At 38.6% G+C, this 20442-nt stretch overlaps 1 protein-coding gene across 1 annotated transcript in view; it reads right to left on the reverse strand.

Moving 5' to 3' along the window:
- Positions 1-8490: 8490 nt before the first annotated feature.
- Positions 8491-20442, reverse strand: part of LOC146000874 (E3 ubiquitin-protein ligase TRIM45) — a 118106-nt gene continuing 106154 nt past the window's right edge. The window contains exons 5-8 of the mRNA XM_083138405.1: positions 18043-18163; positions 13463-13577; positions 9653-9776; positions 8491-8769 (exon numbers count right to left, since the gene is read on the reverse strand). Of these exons, the coding sequence (XP_082994531.1) occupies positions 8642-8769; positions 9653-9776; positions 13463-13577; positions 18043-18163 (488 nt within the window). The 3' untranslated portion in view covers positions 8491-8641. The remainder of the gene's footprint in view (positions 8770-9652; positions 9777-13462; positions 13578-18042; positions 18164-20442) is intronic.

Here is a 20442-nt window from a genome sequence, read left to right on the forward strand (position 1 = left end):
ATCGTCTCTTCAGATATTGAAGAAATATTACTTGGGGGAAAGCGAGAAGAGGCCTAGAAGGACTTAATCCCAAGATTCCGGTGACCGATAACCACAGCCTTGATTTTCACTATTTAAAGTGAAATACCATGACTATCCTGGCATATAAACAGTGCCGTAGCTAGATATTTTAGCGCCCTAGGCAGGATGAAAGGTCCCCCGCCCCTGTACGACCAAGCACCGACATTTTATGTGCGTCCTTTCATATTTTCTCCCCATACCGTGGTTTGTGATTTTACATCCTACAAATTTTGAAATGACGAAACAAAGAAAAATACATTAAAAATAACATACATTACATTTAAAAATTCGTAGTTTATATTTATGATTTCAAAAAAAAGTTTAGTATATTTACGAATATTTCAGTTGTGTCCGAGTGTCTGAAGAACACATTTAAAAACATAATACTACTTCGAGAAACAGAAAATTCCAGTGGTACAGAATATAAGCCTACAAGTAAAAGAAGAAAAAGGGTAAAGTATAATAATTAAAATAAATACTCAGGACTCCAAATATAAATTTTCAAGAAACGTAATGCTTTACTTTCGTTAACATGGTATTGTCTTTTTGTCTCTGAATAATACGGCAACGAGATTTTCGACTGGTAAAATGGCATGTTGTATTGTAAGTGATATTAAAATATTTACATTACCATCAAAAACATTGGACACGAGGCTTCTGGAATTTTTTTTTTTTTTTAAATTTAAACATGAAAATCGTGAGTGGTAGTCAGCTCGCCCAAAAGGAAAAAAAATTAAGTGAAAGAAATTTCATATTGTTATTTATGTGTGATCAAGGATCGGATTTATTGTTTGAGTGGCGTTCAATTTACTGTTGGGTTAATCGACGCAAAGCACCAATTTAGGTAACATAGACGTTGTCATACTCTGCTATACGGGGTACGGTTTTAGAAGCTATATGGAGCAGGGCCACGCGGAGCGTGTGCGTGGCGACCAGTCTATGGCAGGAGTGCAACCATAGGCGTAACTTGGCAGTAGCAAGAGGCGGCACTTGCCCCCCCCCCCCTAAATCAGGCTTATTAAAAATGTACAAGTTAGGGCACCTGAGGAACAAAGTAATAAAGAGTAATATTTGTGATTTCGCAAACGTCACAGTTATTTAGCAAATAATCCAGGACGCTATTTTTATTGGATAGAAAACGTTTCGAATCTCTTCCCCCAAACTTAAACCCCAAATTTGATTCTACCCCCTCAAAATTAGGCCTAGTTTGATTCGCCCCTCTCAAAATTTGGCTGTTTGATTCTGCCCCTCTCAAAATTAGGCCCAGTTTGATTTCTGTCCCTCTCAAAATTAGGTCCAGTTTGATTCTTCCCCTCTCAAAATTAGGTCCAGTTTGATTCTGTCCCTCTCAAAATTGGGCCCAGTTTGATTCTGCCCCCTCAAAATTAGGCCCAGTTTGATTCTGCCCCTTCAAAATTAGGTCCCAAGTTACGCCCATGAGTGCAACGTTGTACAGTTAGGAAACTGCGGCGTGCAAGTTAAACTCCGTGTTCTGTATTTTTCTTGCACGCAAGAAGTTTTCATACAACTCCCCACTTTAAGGTTCATAATAATATGGGGCAAGGCATTTTGAACCTGCCTGTCCAAGTCCCATACATTTCCGTCGCCTGCAGCCAGAGATATCGTTTCTCGAAGAAGCAACACGTATCAACATACAAACAATGGCCCTTTCATTTTCCTTCCTGTGTTTTATTTTTTCGTTGCCACCCTGTTGACAGCTGAGTTGCTGTGTCTTGGGCAAACAATGGGTGTTAAATTTCTCTCAATATACACAATGATCCTTCATTTTTGTGGACGTTCTCGAACATTGGGAGTCTGAGTCAGTTTGAGTTCTTACATCAGGGGTCTTCAACCAGTGGCCCACGGGCCAGAGGTGGCCCGCAGATAGGGTGACCAGACACATACATTGAAAAAAGAGGACAGAGCACGGCGAAAAAGGAGGACAAAGTCATAAAAAAGAGGACATAGCAAAATATTGCAACACATTTACTGTTACTTATAATTTAAGCAATATAAAAAAATCTCACCAACATTTTGTTCACAGATACTTTTCAGGTGATATCTTTCAATAACTTCCTCTTACCTTTAGGCAACGAAAGCAATCTCCTAATCAGTTATTTAACAAATGACAAAGAATATGTAACAATTAAGATTTGCTTTAACTTATCTCTAAAAACCGAATTAAATTTTTAGGTAGTTTAGATGGTGTAGAGAAAAATGATTTTAATGCCCCGAACATTTCTAGCACTCTTTCAACAGCAGGGGAAAGTGACAGCCGCTTTACACTTTACCTGATATTCGTTTCTGGATATTTTCTTGCAAGATCATTGTTGAATTTACACTTTCGCTTCGTTATTTCATGAAAGTAAATATTACTTAATAATCAATTTTTTCACTTCCCGTTTCTGTATTGCCTATGTATAACTCGAAAAGGAACTGACCGACCTCAGTGATTAGCACACTGCGCCACAACGCCAGCGATCCCGGATTCGAATCCCGGCATGCGTGTTCTTTGTGAGTGTCCCTTCATCAAAATCATCATATCATCGCTCATACCCACCTTCGCGATTAGCCAAAAGTGGATGTAAAGCGAAGTAAAATAAACCAAATCAATCAATCCAAAAGGAACTGCCCAGACTACATACACTCCAGCAGTCTCAGAGGGCGAAGCAACGAGTTAGAACTTAGAATAATAGTAATGTCTAGGGTGTGGAATTTTGCCTATTTGCCTTTTTAATTCCGTTGTAGTAACACATAGGCTTTAAAGTTTAAAGTTCGTTTTATGGTAGTCCAAAAACGCATTTTTATAGTGCCTACAAATGCCTATTTCTTTACGTGTCTTTGGCATTCTCTAAATTAAAAGGCTTTGTTGATGTTGTACTGACTGATATCTGGTATTCGCAAGAATTGAGGATCTCAATTGGAACATTGATGTAATTTTTTTTTCGTTACAATGGTGCACATAGTTTTTTCATGATTTGTTCAAATTCGCACAGTGGTTGCCACAAGCTCTTTTTGTGAGAATTAATTAACTGACGATTCCCTGCAAATGTGTATTTCGATCAAAAGAGTAGAGGAAAAGAGGGGTTATGGAATAGGTAGGGGTATATGGAATACTCCTATAACTGTTCTGCTGTTTGCTGGCCGTCTATACTACATCGTAAAAGAAGGCTTATGACGTCAGTGTATGGCGTTGTGCTTTTCTAATTGGATAATATGAAACACATAGCAAATTAGTATAATAACATGGGGGAAATTTTCGTGAGATAGTTCGTGTAGGTATGGAACCTCTTTGCGGAAGAATTTGAATTCGGTCCAGGAACCTTTTTCCCCGCATCAATTTAAATATGATCCAGGAACCTTTTTTCAGGAACAATTAAAATAGGGTCCAGGAACCTTTTTCAATGAAACAATATGCAACTTGGACCGAATTTAAATTGTACGAGAAAAAAGATTCCGGTCCTGGACAGATAAACCTACATTTATAAATCGGATGAAAAATTTCATGGAATGTGTCGAGTCAATTTTACCAATATCAAGTCCTTAAGAAGACTAGAAGCAGATGCTTCATCCTCCCATTTGTTTCCTGAAAGTCGTCCTTGCTCATCAAAGCATGCCGAGAAATGCTTGACTAATAGGGTAGGCAGGCGCGTGCCCAGGATTTTCGTAAGGGGGGGTTATGAATCTAACACATTTTCCAGTTCACAGGTCAAATTTCTTGTAATAAATTAGATAATTAATATACTTGGATTTTACCCCCAATGAACGCAATCAATGTATTTGCTATGGATGCTTCATGTTTTTATTGCATCATATAAAAGCACCTGCTTGAATATTTCCAAATTATTAATATTTTATATTTAATTGCTCAAATATAATTTTTAAACAAAAAGTATGTGCACTCAACATTGTAACAACATTAAAGAGATTAAGACTACTTGATGTCTTAAAGACAGTAATAAATAAGGTACCACAGTTCAACAATTTAAATTCTGAAATTTAGGCATCGAGGTTTCTGTGCGAGTTCTGACAGTATGTCGTCACAAGTAACTTTTATATCACGGTGAATGTTCAGAGCAGCTAACCCATTTAATCTTTCTTCGCAAATGGTATTTCGAAGATAGGTCTTCAAGTGCCTCAAAGTTGAGAATGATTTCTCATTTGATGTTGTTGTTACCGGGATTGTACATAATATGAGCAAACGTGTGTTTACCCAGGGAAATATTACTTCACTGCACATATCAATTGCTTCAAGAGCATTTACTAGACGTCTTTGCATTGCTGCAAGATGACGATACCACAGTTTCATTTCAGTGTGAGCGTCGTCGCCTTGTAATCAAGGTGTCCCGGGTTCAATACCCGGTGGAGGCTAATAGTGGTTCGGATCTCACTTTAAACTTTAGGCCCAGTCCCGATTAGCCTTACTGTGCATAAAGTGGATTTAAAATATCAATTCAATCAACATTGTACTTGTTGTGGAGATGGTTTTGCTAAATATTGTGTACATTTTTGGCATTGTATTATTATATTATTGGTCAAAACATTTGTTTGACAGTCGACAAACAAATACGAACCGCTTCAGTAATTAACATTTTCTACTACAGTGTCATTAATGTGTCATATTCATTTTCATATTAGGTCTATGGAGAGGAATTTTGTATAATGTTAACGTTATGGAACTGCGAAACCAACTGTTGAAGGGGCCACTCCCCCCTTCCGCTCCGAAGCCCAGTACCACACCACAGGATCTGTCACTGAGCCCGACAAAATCTTGCCAGACAGTGCTCGAAATGCAAATTCGTAGCCGAAAAGGGAGGGGATGTTTGATCGATTTTGGAAATACAAGGGGGTACATCCTTGTATGGATCAACATGGAGACAATACAGTAGGTGGAGGATGCTCAATATGAAAATTATTCTAATTGGGGGTATGATTTGTGAAACTTTCTTAACTGAAGGCAGCATCCCCTACTTCGACCACTGATGCCAGAAAAGATGCTTTCAGAAAATGAATTTATTACTGCACACGTATATTACTTATTGTATTTGTTGCGTTTGTACAAGAGAAACATTCAGAAGATTTGTAAGGAATATTTACAGTTAATAGGATGCCTATCTAGTCTATCCCGTGTCGTAATACAAACTTTATCCCTTTCCTACAAAATAATAAAACTGTCCATGCCAACCGTGATTTTATAATGTGGTTGCATACATATACACTAGAGACATTAGTGCCACTGCTCCGACGCCAGGGTTTCAAATACCTTGGTGGATCTATAAGATAGGTAATATCGTTTTTCGAGGGTTTGTGAACAAAACAAAAAGTAAATGATTTTAAAGTCCATTTTATATTCAGATACGTTAATCGGGACTGGTCTTAAAGTTTAAATCGGGATACGTACCACTGTGCAATGCACCTTCACAGGGGATCAAACCCAGGACCTCTTTGATTACACCACCATCGGTGAGGCCCCTGAAATCATTGAGGAAACTTGTTCATCATAATGTTCTCTCGCCCTGCGAAAGTTTATTGGTGATATAGGGTGACATCCTACACACGTCTTCCAGACATACACACGCGGGCACACCCCTCCCCTGCACACTCACGATTGTATGCTTACAGCACATGCTGTGCCCTCCCAGAAAAACAATTCTAAATCCGCCTATGGATATATCTGCTATCAAATAATGAACGGCACTTACCTCGACAGTTCCTTGACATAATTTTGCAACAAGGTTTGCAATATCTTCTGTTATGCCTTCTTGTTGAATATCAAGAGTCTGAAAGTTCGCACGTTTCACTCTCGCAATTCGGATGGAATTCCTCTCAACTTAAATCGACCATTTCTGACGTTCTATTTGTGGAAGGTGAAGCTTCAACTTCCATTTTTTGTTTCTTTTTGAAATAATCTAATAATGTATTTCTCCTCTTTTTTCTATCCATCTTTAGTTCCACGTCAAAAATCTATTACACATGCAGAAACGTAACACACAACACGACCACTTCGACTTGCTACCTTGCAGACTGCAACTCGCTGCAACCCCAGTGAACACCAGGACTTGGGAGAAAGATACCGGGCGGTCGAATGTCTGAACCATGCATCCAGCTTGGTCCAGCTCAAATTACGTCACCAGTGTTGACAGCAACCAGTAGTGTCAGTGTCAGTAGTGTTGGCAACTGCTAAATTATTTACGCACAAATTCAAGCGAGATCTTTCACACATGTTACAAGAAAATTCAATAAACTGAAGGCTGGAAATTGGTTGCGAAAAAAATATCTAATTTGTAAAGAGCACAAGAGTAAAACGTATAATATTTTGGCATATTAATTGCTTTTATTTTGTTTATGAAACTGACTGGGCCAGTTGCGCTATATAACGCATCCCTCCCTTCCTCCCGGCATGCTATTGTACAAAACATCAATTGCCTACTTCGTAAAACCATGCCTCGCTACTGCCTGCAACAATTATTATTATTATTATAATTATTGATATTTTGAAATAAATATGCATCCAGGTGCGAAATAAGATTTTGACTTACTTTGCCTACTAATTGTAGTGATTCAAATCTCACAGAACTTTGCTCTGCTGGTATAAATGGTATAAGAAGGGGAAAGAAAGAAATGGGAAGTTAGCAGCACTGTCGTAACAGGAAAGGGAGGGTCATTCTCCTAAGAGGGTCATCGTGGGTGAAAGAAAGGGGAGGAGGGATTCCTTGAGTTCGCATTCCAAGGGGTACGGCTCTTTTCTTGACCATACTGAGAAGGAAATTCTCTTTCCTTTTCAGTGACTAAGGAATGAATGAATGCCTGTGCATTGCTGTAACTCAACTCCAATATTATCAAAAGTAATTGAAGAAGCAATACATTTCTCATTGCCAAATGTAAACATTTTACAATATTGGCAATTTATGAAATAAAATGTATTTCTGCTTTGAATTTTTTTAAATGACGAAACCAATGGGGGAGGTTTAACCCCCACCAACCCCCCCCCCCTGGGCACGCCACTGAGGGTAGGGTTGTGTGTGTTTGTAAAGTTACTTCTTAAAATTGAATAAATTAATTACTAACGTGAGGAAGTAACTCGGTTACAATTTACATTCAATTCATTCTAAATGAGATATGTATAACTCTAAAACTCTTAAATATGTTTCATGCATGAAACATGATAATGAAAGTTAAAATTCATTTTCATTAAATTATAGTTAACGTCATATTTTTTAAATATAAAACATAAAGGTAAAAAGATTCAAAACAGACCCATATATTTGAAAATTTAATATTTTATTTCTTTTCTCTAGAATAGCAAACTATAATTTTGTTAATTACACAGTCCAAGAAACTGTGGCGTGTCCAGGGTGATTGAAATTACATACTCTTACTTCCTTAGTGTTCTAAGAACACATAGGCTATATTTTTTTTATTTATTTTGTCTTGTTGTTACATGGCAAAGTTAAAAGGCTGTGGAGCCTTTTCATCCACTTAACCATGTTTAAACAGTTTTTGAATACGAATTTAGTAGTCTTCATTGAAATATTAAAAAAAGAAAATCAATATAAAAATTACAAAGGAACAAAAAAAGAGAAATATTACATATAAGAATAGAAATCTAACCTATAGACACAGGCACACAACAACAGAGGAAACACACATGCACACACACACAATCACATATTTCTGACAATAATATGGAGTTTGAAATGGTGTGTTGAATTATGGATTTCAGCACTTTTCTGCAATTTAGCAAATTCAATTTGTGCCTAGTAAAAAGTGTTTAGCTTGCATCTTGAAAACATGTACTGAAGGTGCATTCCGGATTTCAGGGGGCAAGGAGTTTCAAAGACTGGAAGTGGAAATAGTGAAAGATTCTAAGTAGAAATTGAAATTATGAATGGGAATGAGATCTCTCTAACAATCTGTTGTCGAGACATGTGAAATGACAATTTTGGTGATAAAAGTATAACATTTTCACATAATTTTTAATGAACACGAATTCATCCACTCTTTCATAAAAGCATCTTTGCTTCAAGACATTTAAAGAAATCTGGCAGATGAAAATTTTCTTTAATCTGAAAACACAGAGATAAATAACTTCATTTCATCAATTAACCACATCATGAATCATCCTAAGAATGACATCAGAAGATAACACCTGATTAACATACTTATTCGTATACATCCTAATAACCTCTTCCGCTATCATTCTATTTTCAATAAACAAATCTTATTATACTCCTTTTTGTTACTTGTTATGGGAGAAAAGTAACTAAGTTACAGTTACTCTTTACAAGTAATGTCTAAAGACTGATTATATTTAATTTAGTGTCTGGTGTGTGTGTGTGTGTCTCTCTCTCTCTCTCTCTGTGTGTGTAATACTGAAATATGTTTCTGCTTATGTTATACATATTCAATCAATGTAACACTATCTTGTATTTAAGTATATTTATTATTAAAATATACAAAATAATAGGAACATTTTGAAGTACATATCATCTCTTAATTAATTTACAAATAGTATTTTTATATGTATGAGAATCACTTGCAAGAAGCATACAACCCAGTCTTCAATTCTTCCAAAGAATGTTCATATTGTGAACTGATACACTGCTGGTATTCTACCACATTCTGATTTCTCCAGTACATTTCCACAACACGACCAATGGTTTCTTCCAGGGTGACCTGAATGGCCATGGCCACACCCTTTGAATCCACCTGGAAATAAACAATATTTAGTAAGTTCATTAGTTTAGTAATGTTTATACATTTGTACTGCTTCTGCAGAATTCCTTCCAGAAAGGGACATGCAAGGTATTTTATTTCAGGGGCAAACGAGGGATATTTTCCCCTCCAATAGTGTTATTGCCTCAAAAAACATTCCCTCAGTTTGAATTTATCATATTTCTACAAGACTCTCATCATAATTAACATAAATTACCATGACTAAATTTAAATTATATATGTAAAATATGTAATTTGACATTTATTGTCCATGGGGGACGTGGCCCCTTTTGCACCCCCTTCCAGACGTCCATGCATGCATATGATCTTGGTATTCTAAAAAAATGTAGAAATTTCACACCCTGTGTAGCAAAGATCGTAACATTTCCCTTGATAACCATCACAGCATATTACCGTACTTACCATAGTTTACAAAGTTTCCGGATCTGTCTAAATACTTCATCTGACTCAATACATCTTCAGATATACAATGTGCACAATCAATGATAATTCTAAAAATCATGTCTTACTAACACTAAATAAATTTTGAAGTTCTACCAATGTCTGATTTTTAATCATATACATGAGCGTCAGAAGGGGAGGTCAAAGGAAGTCCATTGCTCCCTAGGTTACAAAATGAATGTTGGCCAAAAATGATATATTTTACACATATAATATAATTTCGGCCACAATAAATTACCTTCATTGACTGATGACTACAAGTAAGACTGCTATAAATCAATGAAGGAAATACAGTAACTTAACTGAAGCATTATGGGCAAATTTGTTTGCCCTCCTGGAAAAAAAATCCTGTGAATGCACTTGTACATATATGATAATACTTTAAAAAGTCTAATGAAAATAAGAAGATAATGACCTGGCATAGCACAGCCACAAGCACAAGTGGCATCTTTGCTACCACCACTGGAACAGAAGCTGCAGCAATGGAAAATTCCATGATGTGGTCGACTTTCCCTCACACATAGAGAAAATGGACTTCCCTGAAAGATACAAGTCCCTTCTGTCACATCCTGTGTAATACATTATATTACTCCATTAACTTCTTGGGAAGTTGGGAGAAACCCTTTGTAAATATAGTAATATTTTTAGTGACAAAATAATACTTAGAGAATTTTCATTGCTTCCATTCCAAAAATTCAACAAAGAAACAACAATAAAGTTGCATTAAATGCCTATTATTAACAGTTTATAAAATTGTAATGTCCATTTTTTAGTTTTAGTGCCTATATAAATGCTTTTCAGTGCAGTTTGGCCTGCTTATTTTTTAGTTTTTTAGTGGATATATGTCATAGCTATACTAATGGTGTATAATAATACAAATTCCATTTATATATGTGCTGCTTACATTAATTCTCATAATCCCGAAGTCATAGTTACAACACAAAATGAAAACTATGGTCATGTCCGAAAGGTGCAAAATCATACTTGAAGCGAGAGTATCCTCCGAGTATGGTCTTGCAGTGCGGTCTTGAAGTCGTGGACTGGAAGTGAAAGTCTTTTTTTCGGATTGCACTTTGACTGCAGCGTCAAATACGATCAGTAGATAAAACTGAGGACTAGTTTTTTCCCTGCGCTTTAAATACTTGTTTTTCAATATAGAAATCACATACTGTAGCATTTTCAAATGTTCATATACATACATTTCCACACATTATAAGAACTTCAACCAACAACTTGCTGGTCTAAACCTATGTTGCTGGCTTTCTACCTCCTTCATTTCAAACAAATGAACAACGAGTGCGGAAATCACCCCACCAAGTATGCAACGATCCGTACTCCGAACTATGGTCTCGAATGCTTGTGTACTTGGCGCTTCACTAGGTGAAGTCACTTCCATGAAGACCATACTTCAAGTCTGTACTTCATACCTTACGGACACAGCCTATATTTCCTACACTTAGTCAGGGATATTCTGGCTTGGAATCCGACATGAGGGGGGCCAACATGAACTCCATGTAGAAACAACTTAAATAGGTATGAATGTTCAAATACTCAATTTTAATTTTCTGATGGACCTTGGACAAATCTGTCTGTGTGTTCAACTCATGATGAACATGATTTCTACCCATTTAAGGACTTTCTTTGACATAATCTGTTTTGTTGCAACACAACAACTTCAAATTAATATCACAAGATTATTTACACAGAATGTGCGACTAACTTTATTTACAAAACTTTTTTTTTTACTCATTTAGCACCCCTTTTTGCCTCTGTGCTTGGGATAACTTCCTCCTTCCCCCCTGCTCTGCAGAACAGAGGTTCCCATCCTCCCCAAGGCCAATGGCGCATCTCCCCCAAAATCATGACATACGTCCCCCCAAATCGTGTCATAATCCCCATAAGGTATTTAATTACGACTGCGTAGTAACCCTTTCCTTAGCTTTACTGAACACTAAACTTGATCTGCCCCTCCTCCCTAAACATCACCCCAGGACCGAGCATGCATTAACCCCATACCACATCAAAATCGTTCATTACAATCCACTCCAAAATTGTTTGGATGAATATGTAAAAATTATGTTTATTTGAAAACAATACCATGTTCAACTGTCCATATTTTCTTAATTGTTCAGTTTTCGAAATAACGGAAAGCTAGCACATTGATGGTTAATTGTAATAAATTATATAAATATGCATTTAAACAGTGTTTGTGAGTGGAGAATAAGATTTATAAAACCCACAATTTGAGTATTTAACACAAATTGTTACACAACTTAAGATAGAAAATTCAACCTGAGCAAACCAAATAACATGCTACAGTCATGTGACCGATTCAATTATTGTTTGACGATACTACATAACTCTAGCTAGAAATTCCTACTCTGGGCGAGAATATAATACGGTTCCTCCTTCAAAGAACTCACACCCTTTGCTTGGGAATAGAAGCATATTATAATCCAAATGATGCATCTGCTTTAAATTATGCAGTATACCAACACTAAGCATTATAAGTAGTGATGTTACTAATCAACATCGAGAATATCGTTTATGTCTTGTAACGCAGCTACAGTACAAAACGTCACACTCATCTCAGTAAAATGGCAAATACGCATTGTTGTAAGACATTATTGCGAGCGAAGCAATCAAGAAAATTTTTACATCAATTTCTTTGCAGGCTTTCAAGAATATTAATTTAATGGGGTGTCAATACTTTCTTAGTACCCCACGATATTTACTCTTTTCCAGCTTCTCTTCTCGCACTCTAGCCGCCCCCGTGGTGGAGTGATTAGCACATCGTGCTACCGGGGTCCGAATCCCGGCCTCTGCATGGATGTTTGTGAGTGTTCATTCATCAATTTCATCATCCCTCATTCCCATCTTCGCAAATTGGCCAAAAGTGGCACAAAAGCGAAGTAAAATAAAGCAAATCAATCAATTTTCGCACTCTAGGTGCCGAAAACGTGTGGATACCGTATCACTAAATATAGTTTCCAAAATATAATATTCGAACTCTCCCCACACTACAGAAATTCCTTGACAATCTACGATTTAACACTTTATCAATCCCCCTTAATTTAATACTCAATCCTTCCACCAAAATTTCCATGCCAATTTTAGGCTTACTGTTTATATTGAAGAGTAGATAATGCCTCCTCCAAAACAAATAGTTCTCAGTCCCCCACACCAGAATTTCCGCAACATTCTAAGACAATAGTAATACACAAGAATTGGATACCACACTCAATTTAATGCTTAATTCCACCTAACTAAAATACACGCCATAATCTACGACTTAACACTGATATCAATAGTTCGATATTGTCCCATCCCCCAACGTTTAATTCTCAATCCCTCCCAGAATCCCCGTGTCAATTTAAGTAAGGCCTAATATGTAATAGTTGGATATTGCTCCTCTCGATAATACATATTACCCGTTACAATTCCCTTCGAAGTCTACAAATTGCTACTTACATAGCAGCAATGGTTAATTGATAACGTAATGCAACTTGTGTCCAACACGGTTCATGAAATTTCCATCATAGAAATCCCCCCCAAGTTGGGCAGACGCAACTTGCGTCCACAAATCCACCTGTGGGCGGGCACCTCTGCCCCTAAATACTTTATTTTCTTCATGTAATGGATTAAATATGGTGCATTTAAGGTGTATTTTTTAAATATATATTTTAGAAAATATATAAATGTTGAATTTTATATTACTTGAAGGGAAAAATCCCCCCAAAAATCTTGATGGTGCAGTCTGCGCCATACTTCCTCCCTGTGGGCACCCCTGCTGCAGAAGATTCTGGGATTGATCCTGAATTCGGTGTGAGTGCTCCTTTGTCAATGCATCTTCATTGATTTCTCTGCACCATCATTCATGTGATTAATCTTTTATATTAAGAGCAGAATGAGCTAGAAAATTTTTGTTTCCGTGAGCACTCTTTTGCGAAGACAATTTTTCTAGCTTCTGAAGCATCTTTTACAATCTTCTAGGGAAGTTCAAGGAGAAGGGGTCCAACATTTCTAAGCAACAAATTCATATCCTAATTTCTTGTATGTATTGCTTCGTTGTTGAAAGTTAATATACATACCACACAGCATTCAATAACGTATTCTGCAACTTTGTTATCAATATTAAGCTCAGGTGAGGTCTACAGGGCAAAAAATGCCTCCTCGTCCCAATGACCAGTACACCACTATACTTAGTGCAAAATGATTTTATTACCTGTATAGGTTCACCATGGACTATAACAGATAAGGTCAAATTTCCAACCGTATCAGGTACAAAATTTAGATGATATGTCCCATCCTTCTTGTCTATAATTTGAACAGGTATCTGTCTGGAAGAGAATGAACAAATTTCAAAGTTAAACTATTTTCAGCACATATTTTAAAACAAATTTTATATGAGATAAGGTTTATGCAAAATAATGGCCACTCTCATTTGTCATTAATGAAAGTGTGATTTGCCCAAATTACCATTACTGAAATCCACATTTCAATACAGAAGTTGGTGTGCATGTATATATGAACAAACTCAAAGAAAGTTTATGGTTGCTACATTTCATAGGTAAAATTCCAGGATGCTCCTGACTGGAAGTTTGGTGGGGGGGGGGGGGGGGGCTGGACGAGACAAAGTAGTAGGTCTGTGCACCATAATTATTATGGACTGTATACTGAAACTGTCTCTGTGGTCATTAATGTATAGGAATGTTATTATTAACTAATGAAAATTATAAAATGGAAGAGTGTATTAACTGGAATTCAGCACTGCAAACAGAAGGAAATAAAAAGTACCATTGTTACTAACTGTTGTTCTCAAGTGCATTGAACATGAAGTCAAAGATCTATCTCTGCAGCACATTCTTGTAACTCGATAATTCTTATATTAGGTATAGTAGAGTCTAGTTTATCCGACTTTCGCTTATCCGACATTCCGTATTATCCGACATACCAATACCACCGGAAAAAAAAAATCATAAATCGGCAACAAGAACTGCAAGTTGCGAGCGTAATCTATTTTTAGTTTCTCCAGACTACCGCGTGTAGACAATTCTGTAACTGTAAGTTCATTTTTCCAGTCAGTTTTCTCTATTGTTGAAAAACATGATTACTGTATTAGGTTCGTAATGTGTAAAATTATAACATTAATTTGACGTTTAATAGGCTTTTTCTTAACATCTCCCTATTATCCGACATTTTTGCTTATCCGAGTTCTGCCGGCCCGTTTATGTCGGATAAGCGAGAGACTACTGTACGTGCAAAAGTTCTACCCGTTTTTGACAGATCACCGTTTAGCGGAGTACCAAACAGAACAGTGTGTGGGTGAAAGGCAGACCAAAAAGAAATACATCAGACACTGTTTACTTTTTGAATTCAATAAAGACAGTACTGCGGCCGCAGTCTGCTGGAACATTCGGCAAGTGTATGGGGCAGATGCAGTTGACGATAGCACATGTCATCGCTGGTTTCGAAATTTCGGGGAAGGAGACAGAAGCTGTCAATATCAACCACTGTCTGGACGTCCAGCAGTGTTTTCTGAAGAGGAACTTGACCAAGCCATAAGAAACAACCCTAAGCCAACCATAGCGGAATTAGCGGTCACCTTGCAGGTACACAGAATAATAGTTGAAAGACAGTTCAAAGCGCTGTTTCACCATAAATTTCGATCATTGGATTGCACATCAGCTGCGTGCAAATCAACGACAGGGCCGAGACGCGACCTGTTTTTCATTGCTTTCACGGAACAAACATGACCAGTTCTTGCCACGCATTGTCACGGGCGATGAGAAGTGGATTGCTCGTATGTACTGGAAAGTAAAGCATCACAGGACTGTATGCCGGCGTTTCTGAACCGGCGCCATAGACGCCTAAACCAGAACTTCATCCCAGGAAGGTGTTGCTGAGTGTGTGGTGGGTTATCACAGAAGATATCACTGGGGGGTCCTGCAACCTAGTCAAACCATTAATGTCACTTTCTACTGTGGACAGACTGCGAGCAGCATTATAATCGAAGCGGCCAGGCCTCGTTAATCGCCAAGGCATTATCATCCACCATAATAACGGCAGACCACATGCTGATGTCATCACAAGTCAAAAATTAATGAACTTTGTTTGGGAGGTTTTACCCCACCCACTCTATTCTCCTGACTTGACCCCTCCTGACTACTATATGTTTCGCACATTGCAGAACTCCTTCGCTCGGAAAATCTTCGATGATGTGGAGGCTGTGAAAACTGCCTTAAAACAGTTCTTCGACTCCAAAGCTCAGGACTTTTATCGGCCCCGGATTCATCTCCTACAAACAAGATGACAAGAGGTCATCGATTGCGTTGGCAATTATGTATGCACAGTCTTAGGTGAGTTACATTTTTTGTTGTTCGCACTTCTATCTCCATACCAAAAACTGGTAGAACTTTTGCACGTACCTAATATTATTGGGAGGGAGCATTTCAACGTACAGTTAAATTGTTTTATAAAAGGAGAATTTTAAAATGATATCCACTCATTCACATAGAAACAACATTCATGAAAGCATAGTCTTAATCATTTCTGCTTTTCCCACCTGATTCTGGGACATTAGTTTCTTGCACAATTAGTGCAAGAAACTTTTTTGGACACTGGGACAAATGGCACAATTCAGGAACTGTTCCGGAATATTTGGAATATAGAGCAACCATAAGAAAGTTGGATCGTGTTTTCCTCACAATCTTCATGAGTTGTGAAGAGGTATGTGACCACTACATGTTCCTTCGATGTTGTCAATTCTTGTAAGGATACCCACGTTGGCTACAACATAACGTATGAATCCAAACTATTACAGATAGAATTTCTTTCTAATTGAAGAAACGCTTTTTAGTTCAATTTGTTTTGATTAGCATTGGCTTTGTTCCAGGCCCGTAGCCAGGCAAGGGCCAGGAGGGGCTCAGCCCCCCCTGGCGTCATCGTCAGCCCTCCCCTGACATCGTCGTTAGCACCCCCTTGCATTGTCGTTAGCACCCGGTCATTAGGAAAACTATTGTATAATTTGTTTGTAGTGACAAGTGAAAATGTAGACATTGGATATTATGTGGTCATAACTTGATGAAAGGACAAATTCACAGAACGAAGATCAGCTATCACATTCTTTCATCTTGTTTATGAACTGAAGTCTAAGTAGCGAAAAATACAGGGTGTCTACAAATGATTGATAGCAGTTTCATGATGTTACTACATGTATTATTGAAAGTATCACGAAGTAACTTTGCAGTTTTGTAGAGAAACTCAACAAGTTGACACATTACAAGTTTTGAGAGTTTTCTGTTCGCCGTGGCGCCGTTGAGCATATTCGTGACTTTCCGGAACTCAATGCCTTTTGTGCAATCTCAAAATTTAGAGTTTACGGCCAATTCTTCTTCAGCGAACAACCATTACAGAATACGGGTATCATGAAATGTTAGAAAATTGGCTCATTGCACAGTTGGAGACAGTGAGAACTTTATCCACCAGTTGGATGGTGCTCCTCCCCAGTTCCATCACGATGTCCACAAAATCTTAATCAGCAGAGTATCAAACCGATGGGTTGGTCGGTGTGGAAATGATGATCAACAACTGCTGTCATTGCCTCACTATTGACTTTTTTTGTGTGTGGGGGTTATGTGAAGGATCTAGTGTTTGTGCCTCCATTACCGAGTGATTTATCAATGGTTCAACGTGTTTGGGACGAACATCATTATAAAGTTTATGTCTGCAGAATCACGAAGAGGGGGCATATCGAACACTTGTAATGTGTCACAAAACTTGTTGAGTTTCTCTACAAAACTGTAAAGTTACTTCACAATATGTTCAATAATACATGTACAGTAACATCGTGAAACTGCTTCAATCATTTGTAGACACCCTGTATTTAGTAGGTTGTATAGAGTTTAGAAAGTTCTTGCATAGCAGGGCCGTAGCCAGGCTGAGCTCCCCCTTGACATTAGGTAAAACTATCTTGTATAATTTGTTTGCAGTGAAGAGTGAAAATGTAGACAGCAGATATTATTTTGCTCACAACTTGGTGAAGGATAAATTCACAGAACATAAACTTCATCTTGTTTATGAGCTGAAGTCGAAGTAGCGGCAAGTATTTAGTACATTCTATAGACTATAGAATGTTCTTTCACAGAGGAGCTTCTTTATCCGTACCTTTGCTGCCCCTGTTTCGGTCTCCCGTTTAGACAGATATCTGCGACTTTGACGTCATCATCCACATTCCTTCCATATCTGCATCAAAGGTCAACAGTTCCTAAGTTTTGGGAACAAAGGGAAGTTTTATTCCTTGAGCTGGGGGTGGAATGTACGTTAGGCACTATGATTAAATATTGTATAATATAAATATCTGTATCATCAAAAGTAATGTGTAATATGTAATAAGGAATGATGTCAATAGCAATTAACACTTCAAGAGATGTTTTAGAAGATACCTATAGAAAAATGTACTATTTGTGTGATATTTCTAAATTTTATATTAACTTAATGACCCCCCCCACACACACACAAAAAATTACCTTCATTTAACATTGTTAAACTTTTGAAAAATTGACTTGGTTTACAAAGCCTCCCCTGATAACCAGTGAGCCCACCTGGAGATCAATTCTAGCTAAGCGCCTGCTTTGTTCATTTAGAAAAAAAAATATATATATACAAAGAGCAGAATGAGCCAAATGGAGAACAACGCAGGAAAAAATATACGATTTAATTTATAATTTGCATGTTCATTTTCAATTGTACGCATAGATGGAAAATGTAAATTTCCTGCGCAGAAAATTTTAAAATGTACAATACCTGTCCTTATATCGAGCCTCCACCACTACCTCCTCACCACCAAATGATATTGATTGGCCATCAGCATCACGTGTTAACAAAATTATTTCAGTCTTCTTGTACTGGCGACAGCTGCTCAATCCTGAAAGTTAATATTAGCTGTTTTAGTGAACTTTAAACCTTGAACTATGAAATTGGGGCATTTTATCTGGAGAAAAAAATAATATAAATGTAAACTGCTCGCCATTAAAAATGCAACACCCAGAAGGAGTAATCGGAATCGGACGAAATGTGCACAGTGTGTAGAGGAGAGGTGCAGAAGGAAATGATTAGGTGTTCAAAACCGTCATGCGTCATGTGCGCCTGCCATGCCATCTGGTAAGTGGTACCTGTAGCAGGTCAGATAGGTGCAGAAGAGCAGTGAAAGTGCATGGTCGTGAGTGTAGTGTGTTAAAATCGGTCAGCAATGCCATGTCGTCGTATACGGCAGCGATTCCAGCAGGTTTCCCAGTTCGATCGCGGCCGAATTGTTGCATACCGTGAATGCGGATTATCCTACCGTGAGATCAGTGCCCGTGTAGGACGGAATGCATCCACAGTGATCCGTGTATGGAACCAGTGGGTCCAGGAAGGCACTGTAGAGCGACGTAGAGGTTCACAACGTCCGCGTCGGACGACGGAACGAGAGGACAGACGTCTGATACGCATGGCCCTTACAGACAGAACGGCCACGTCAACGAGGATTGCGCATGAAGTACGGGATGTTTTATAACGTCCAGTGTCCCCACGAACCGTGCTTCGTCGTTTGGCGAATCGGGGAATTTTTTTCCCGGCGCCCACTGTTGCGGATTCCTCTGACGCTAGAGCATAGGCATTTGCGTCTGAGATGGTGCCAAGACCGTCGTGCATGGATGGCGGAGTGGAATGCTGTAGTGTTCTCTGATGAATACCGCTTCTGTATACAACATCATGATGGACGTACACGCGTGTGGCGGCACCGTGTCACTAGGCTTCATGACGCCTGCATCATGCATCATCACACAGGGCCTTCATTGGGTATCATGGTATGGGGTGCCATCGCCATAGGTGTTCGTTCGCGTCTCGTACGCATTCAAGGGACATTGAACAGCCAACGGTACATCACACAGGTTCTCACCCCTGTTGCTGTCCCATTAATCCATGCACTGCATAATGCCACTTTTCAACAGGATAACGCGCGCCCCCATGTTGCAAGGAATGTCCTCGCATTTATGGAAGCTAACCACATGCCCCTGCTTCCTTGGCCAGCACGTTCGCCGGATATGTCGCCAATTGAACATGTCTGGTCCATGGTGGGTCGCCGGCTGGCCCAACTCAGGTTTCCGGCACGTAATGTTGAAGACCTCTGGCACCGTGTGGAAGCCGCTTGGGACGCCATACCGCAAGCAGACATCGATATACTCATTCTGTCCATGCCTCGCCGTGTTGCAGCAGTTATTGCCGCCCGTGGAGGCTGTACACGCTACTAGCTCCTTGGGGTAATGCAACCATCTTCTACGTGTCATATGTCACACCAGCGAGCTCTAACTCTAATCATTTTCTTATCTCATTATGAACTACATATTTGCCAAGTTTCGTGTTTCTATCTCATTTCCTTCTGGGTGTTGCAATTTTAATGGCGAGCAGTGTACATATATTATTGAAAATATAAGCCTGCCCTACATAGGCAGCCCTGAGAGAGAGGTTTAGCCTGCACACCTCTCTTCACATCCCCAAATTTCCTCTCAATAGTAGCAGTAATAAAAATCATGAAGGAAAGTTATACAGTACATATTGTGATATTACGATGTGCTCAGATATTTTACACTAGTGATTGAAACTGCTTTTGAACACACGCAAACGGTATGAAGAATTTTCTTAGGAGCATCCTGGCAACTAAAATGAATGGCGTCTTGTTTACTAACAGCAGTTAGGATTTCCTTTTCCTGCAAACATTTAAAGCAAGGGGTAGCAAAAGCCACGTGTTTCGGGGCCGTGAAAGCAAGTAAGTAAAAGGGGAGGTTATTCCTCTCCCTTCGGCTCGTTGATTCCCAAGTAAATCGAATGTAAACACTCTCGAGTCGTGTTGTTAACGTGCCTAGGATAGTTTCCAAGGCCAAAAGTATCTTCAAGGGCCAGGGAAGACTTCCGAAAACTCTTGCGTTCTGGCTGGTCTCCAGGATGTTTGGCTACGCTCAGCAGTTGCTACTAAATCAGAACGGACGTTTCCGGGTTCGACATTGAGTCATCATCAGGAAGAACAACATAAAAGAGTTTTGGAGGAATAATTGTTTCCTACTACTTATGAAAATAACCCCTCCCCCCCTGGACGGAGTAGCATAGCACTGTAAAAAACCGGAACGCTTCATTGCGTCTTCCTCTCCATTCATTTTCATCTATGAG

This window comes from Lepisma saccharinum, chromosome 1, assembly GCF_977018435.1.
Source record: "Lepisma saccharinum chromosome 1, izLepSacc3.1, whole genome shotgun sequence".
Lineage (NCBI taxonomy): Eukaryota > Metazoa > Arthropoda > Insecta > Zygentoma > Lepismatidae > Lepisma > Lepisma saccharinum.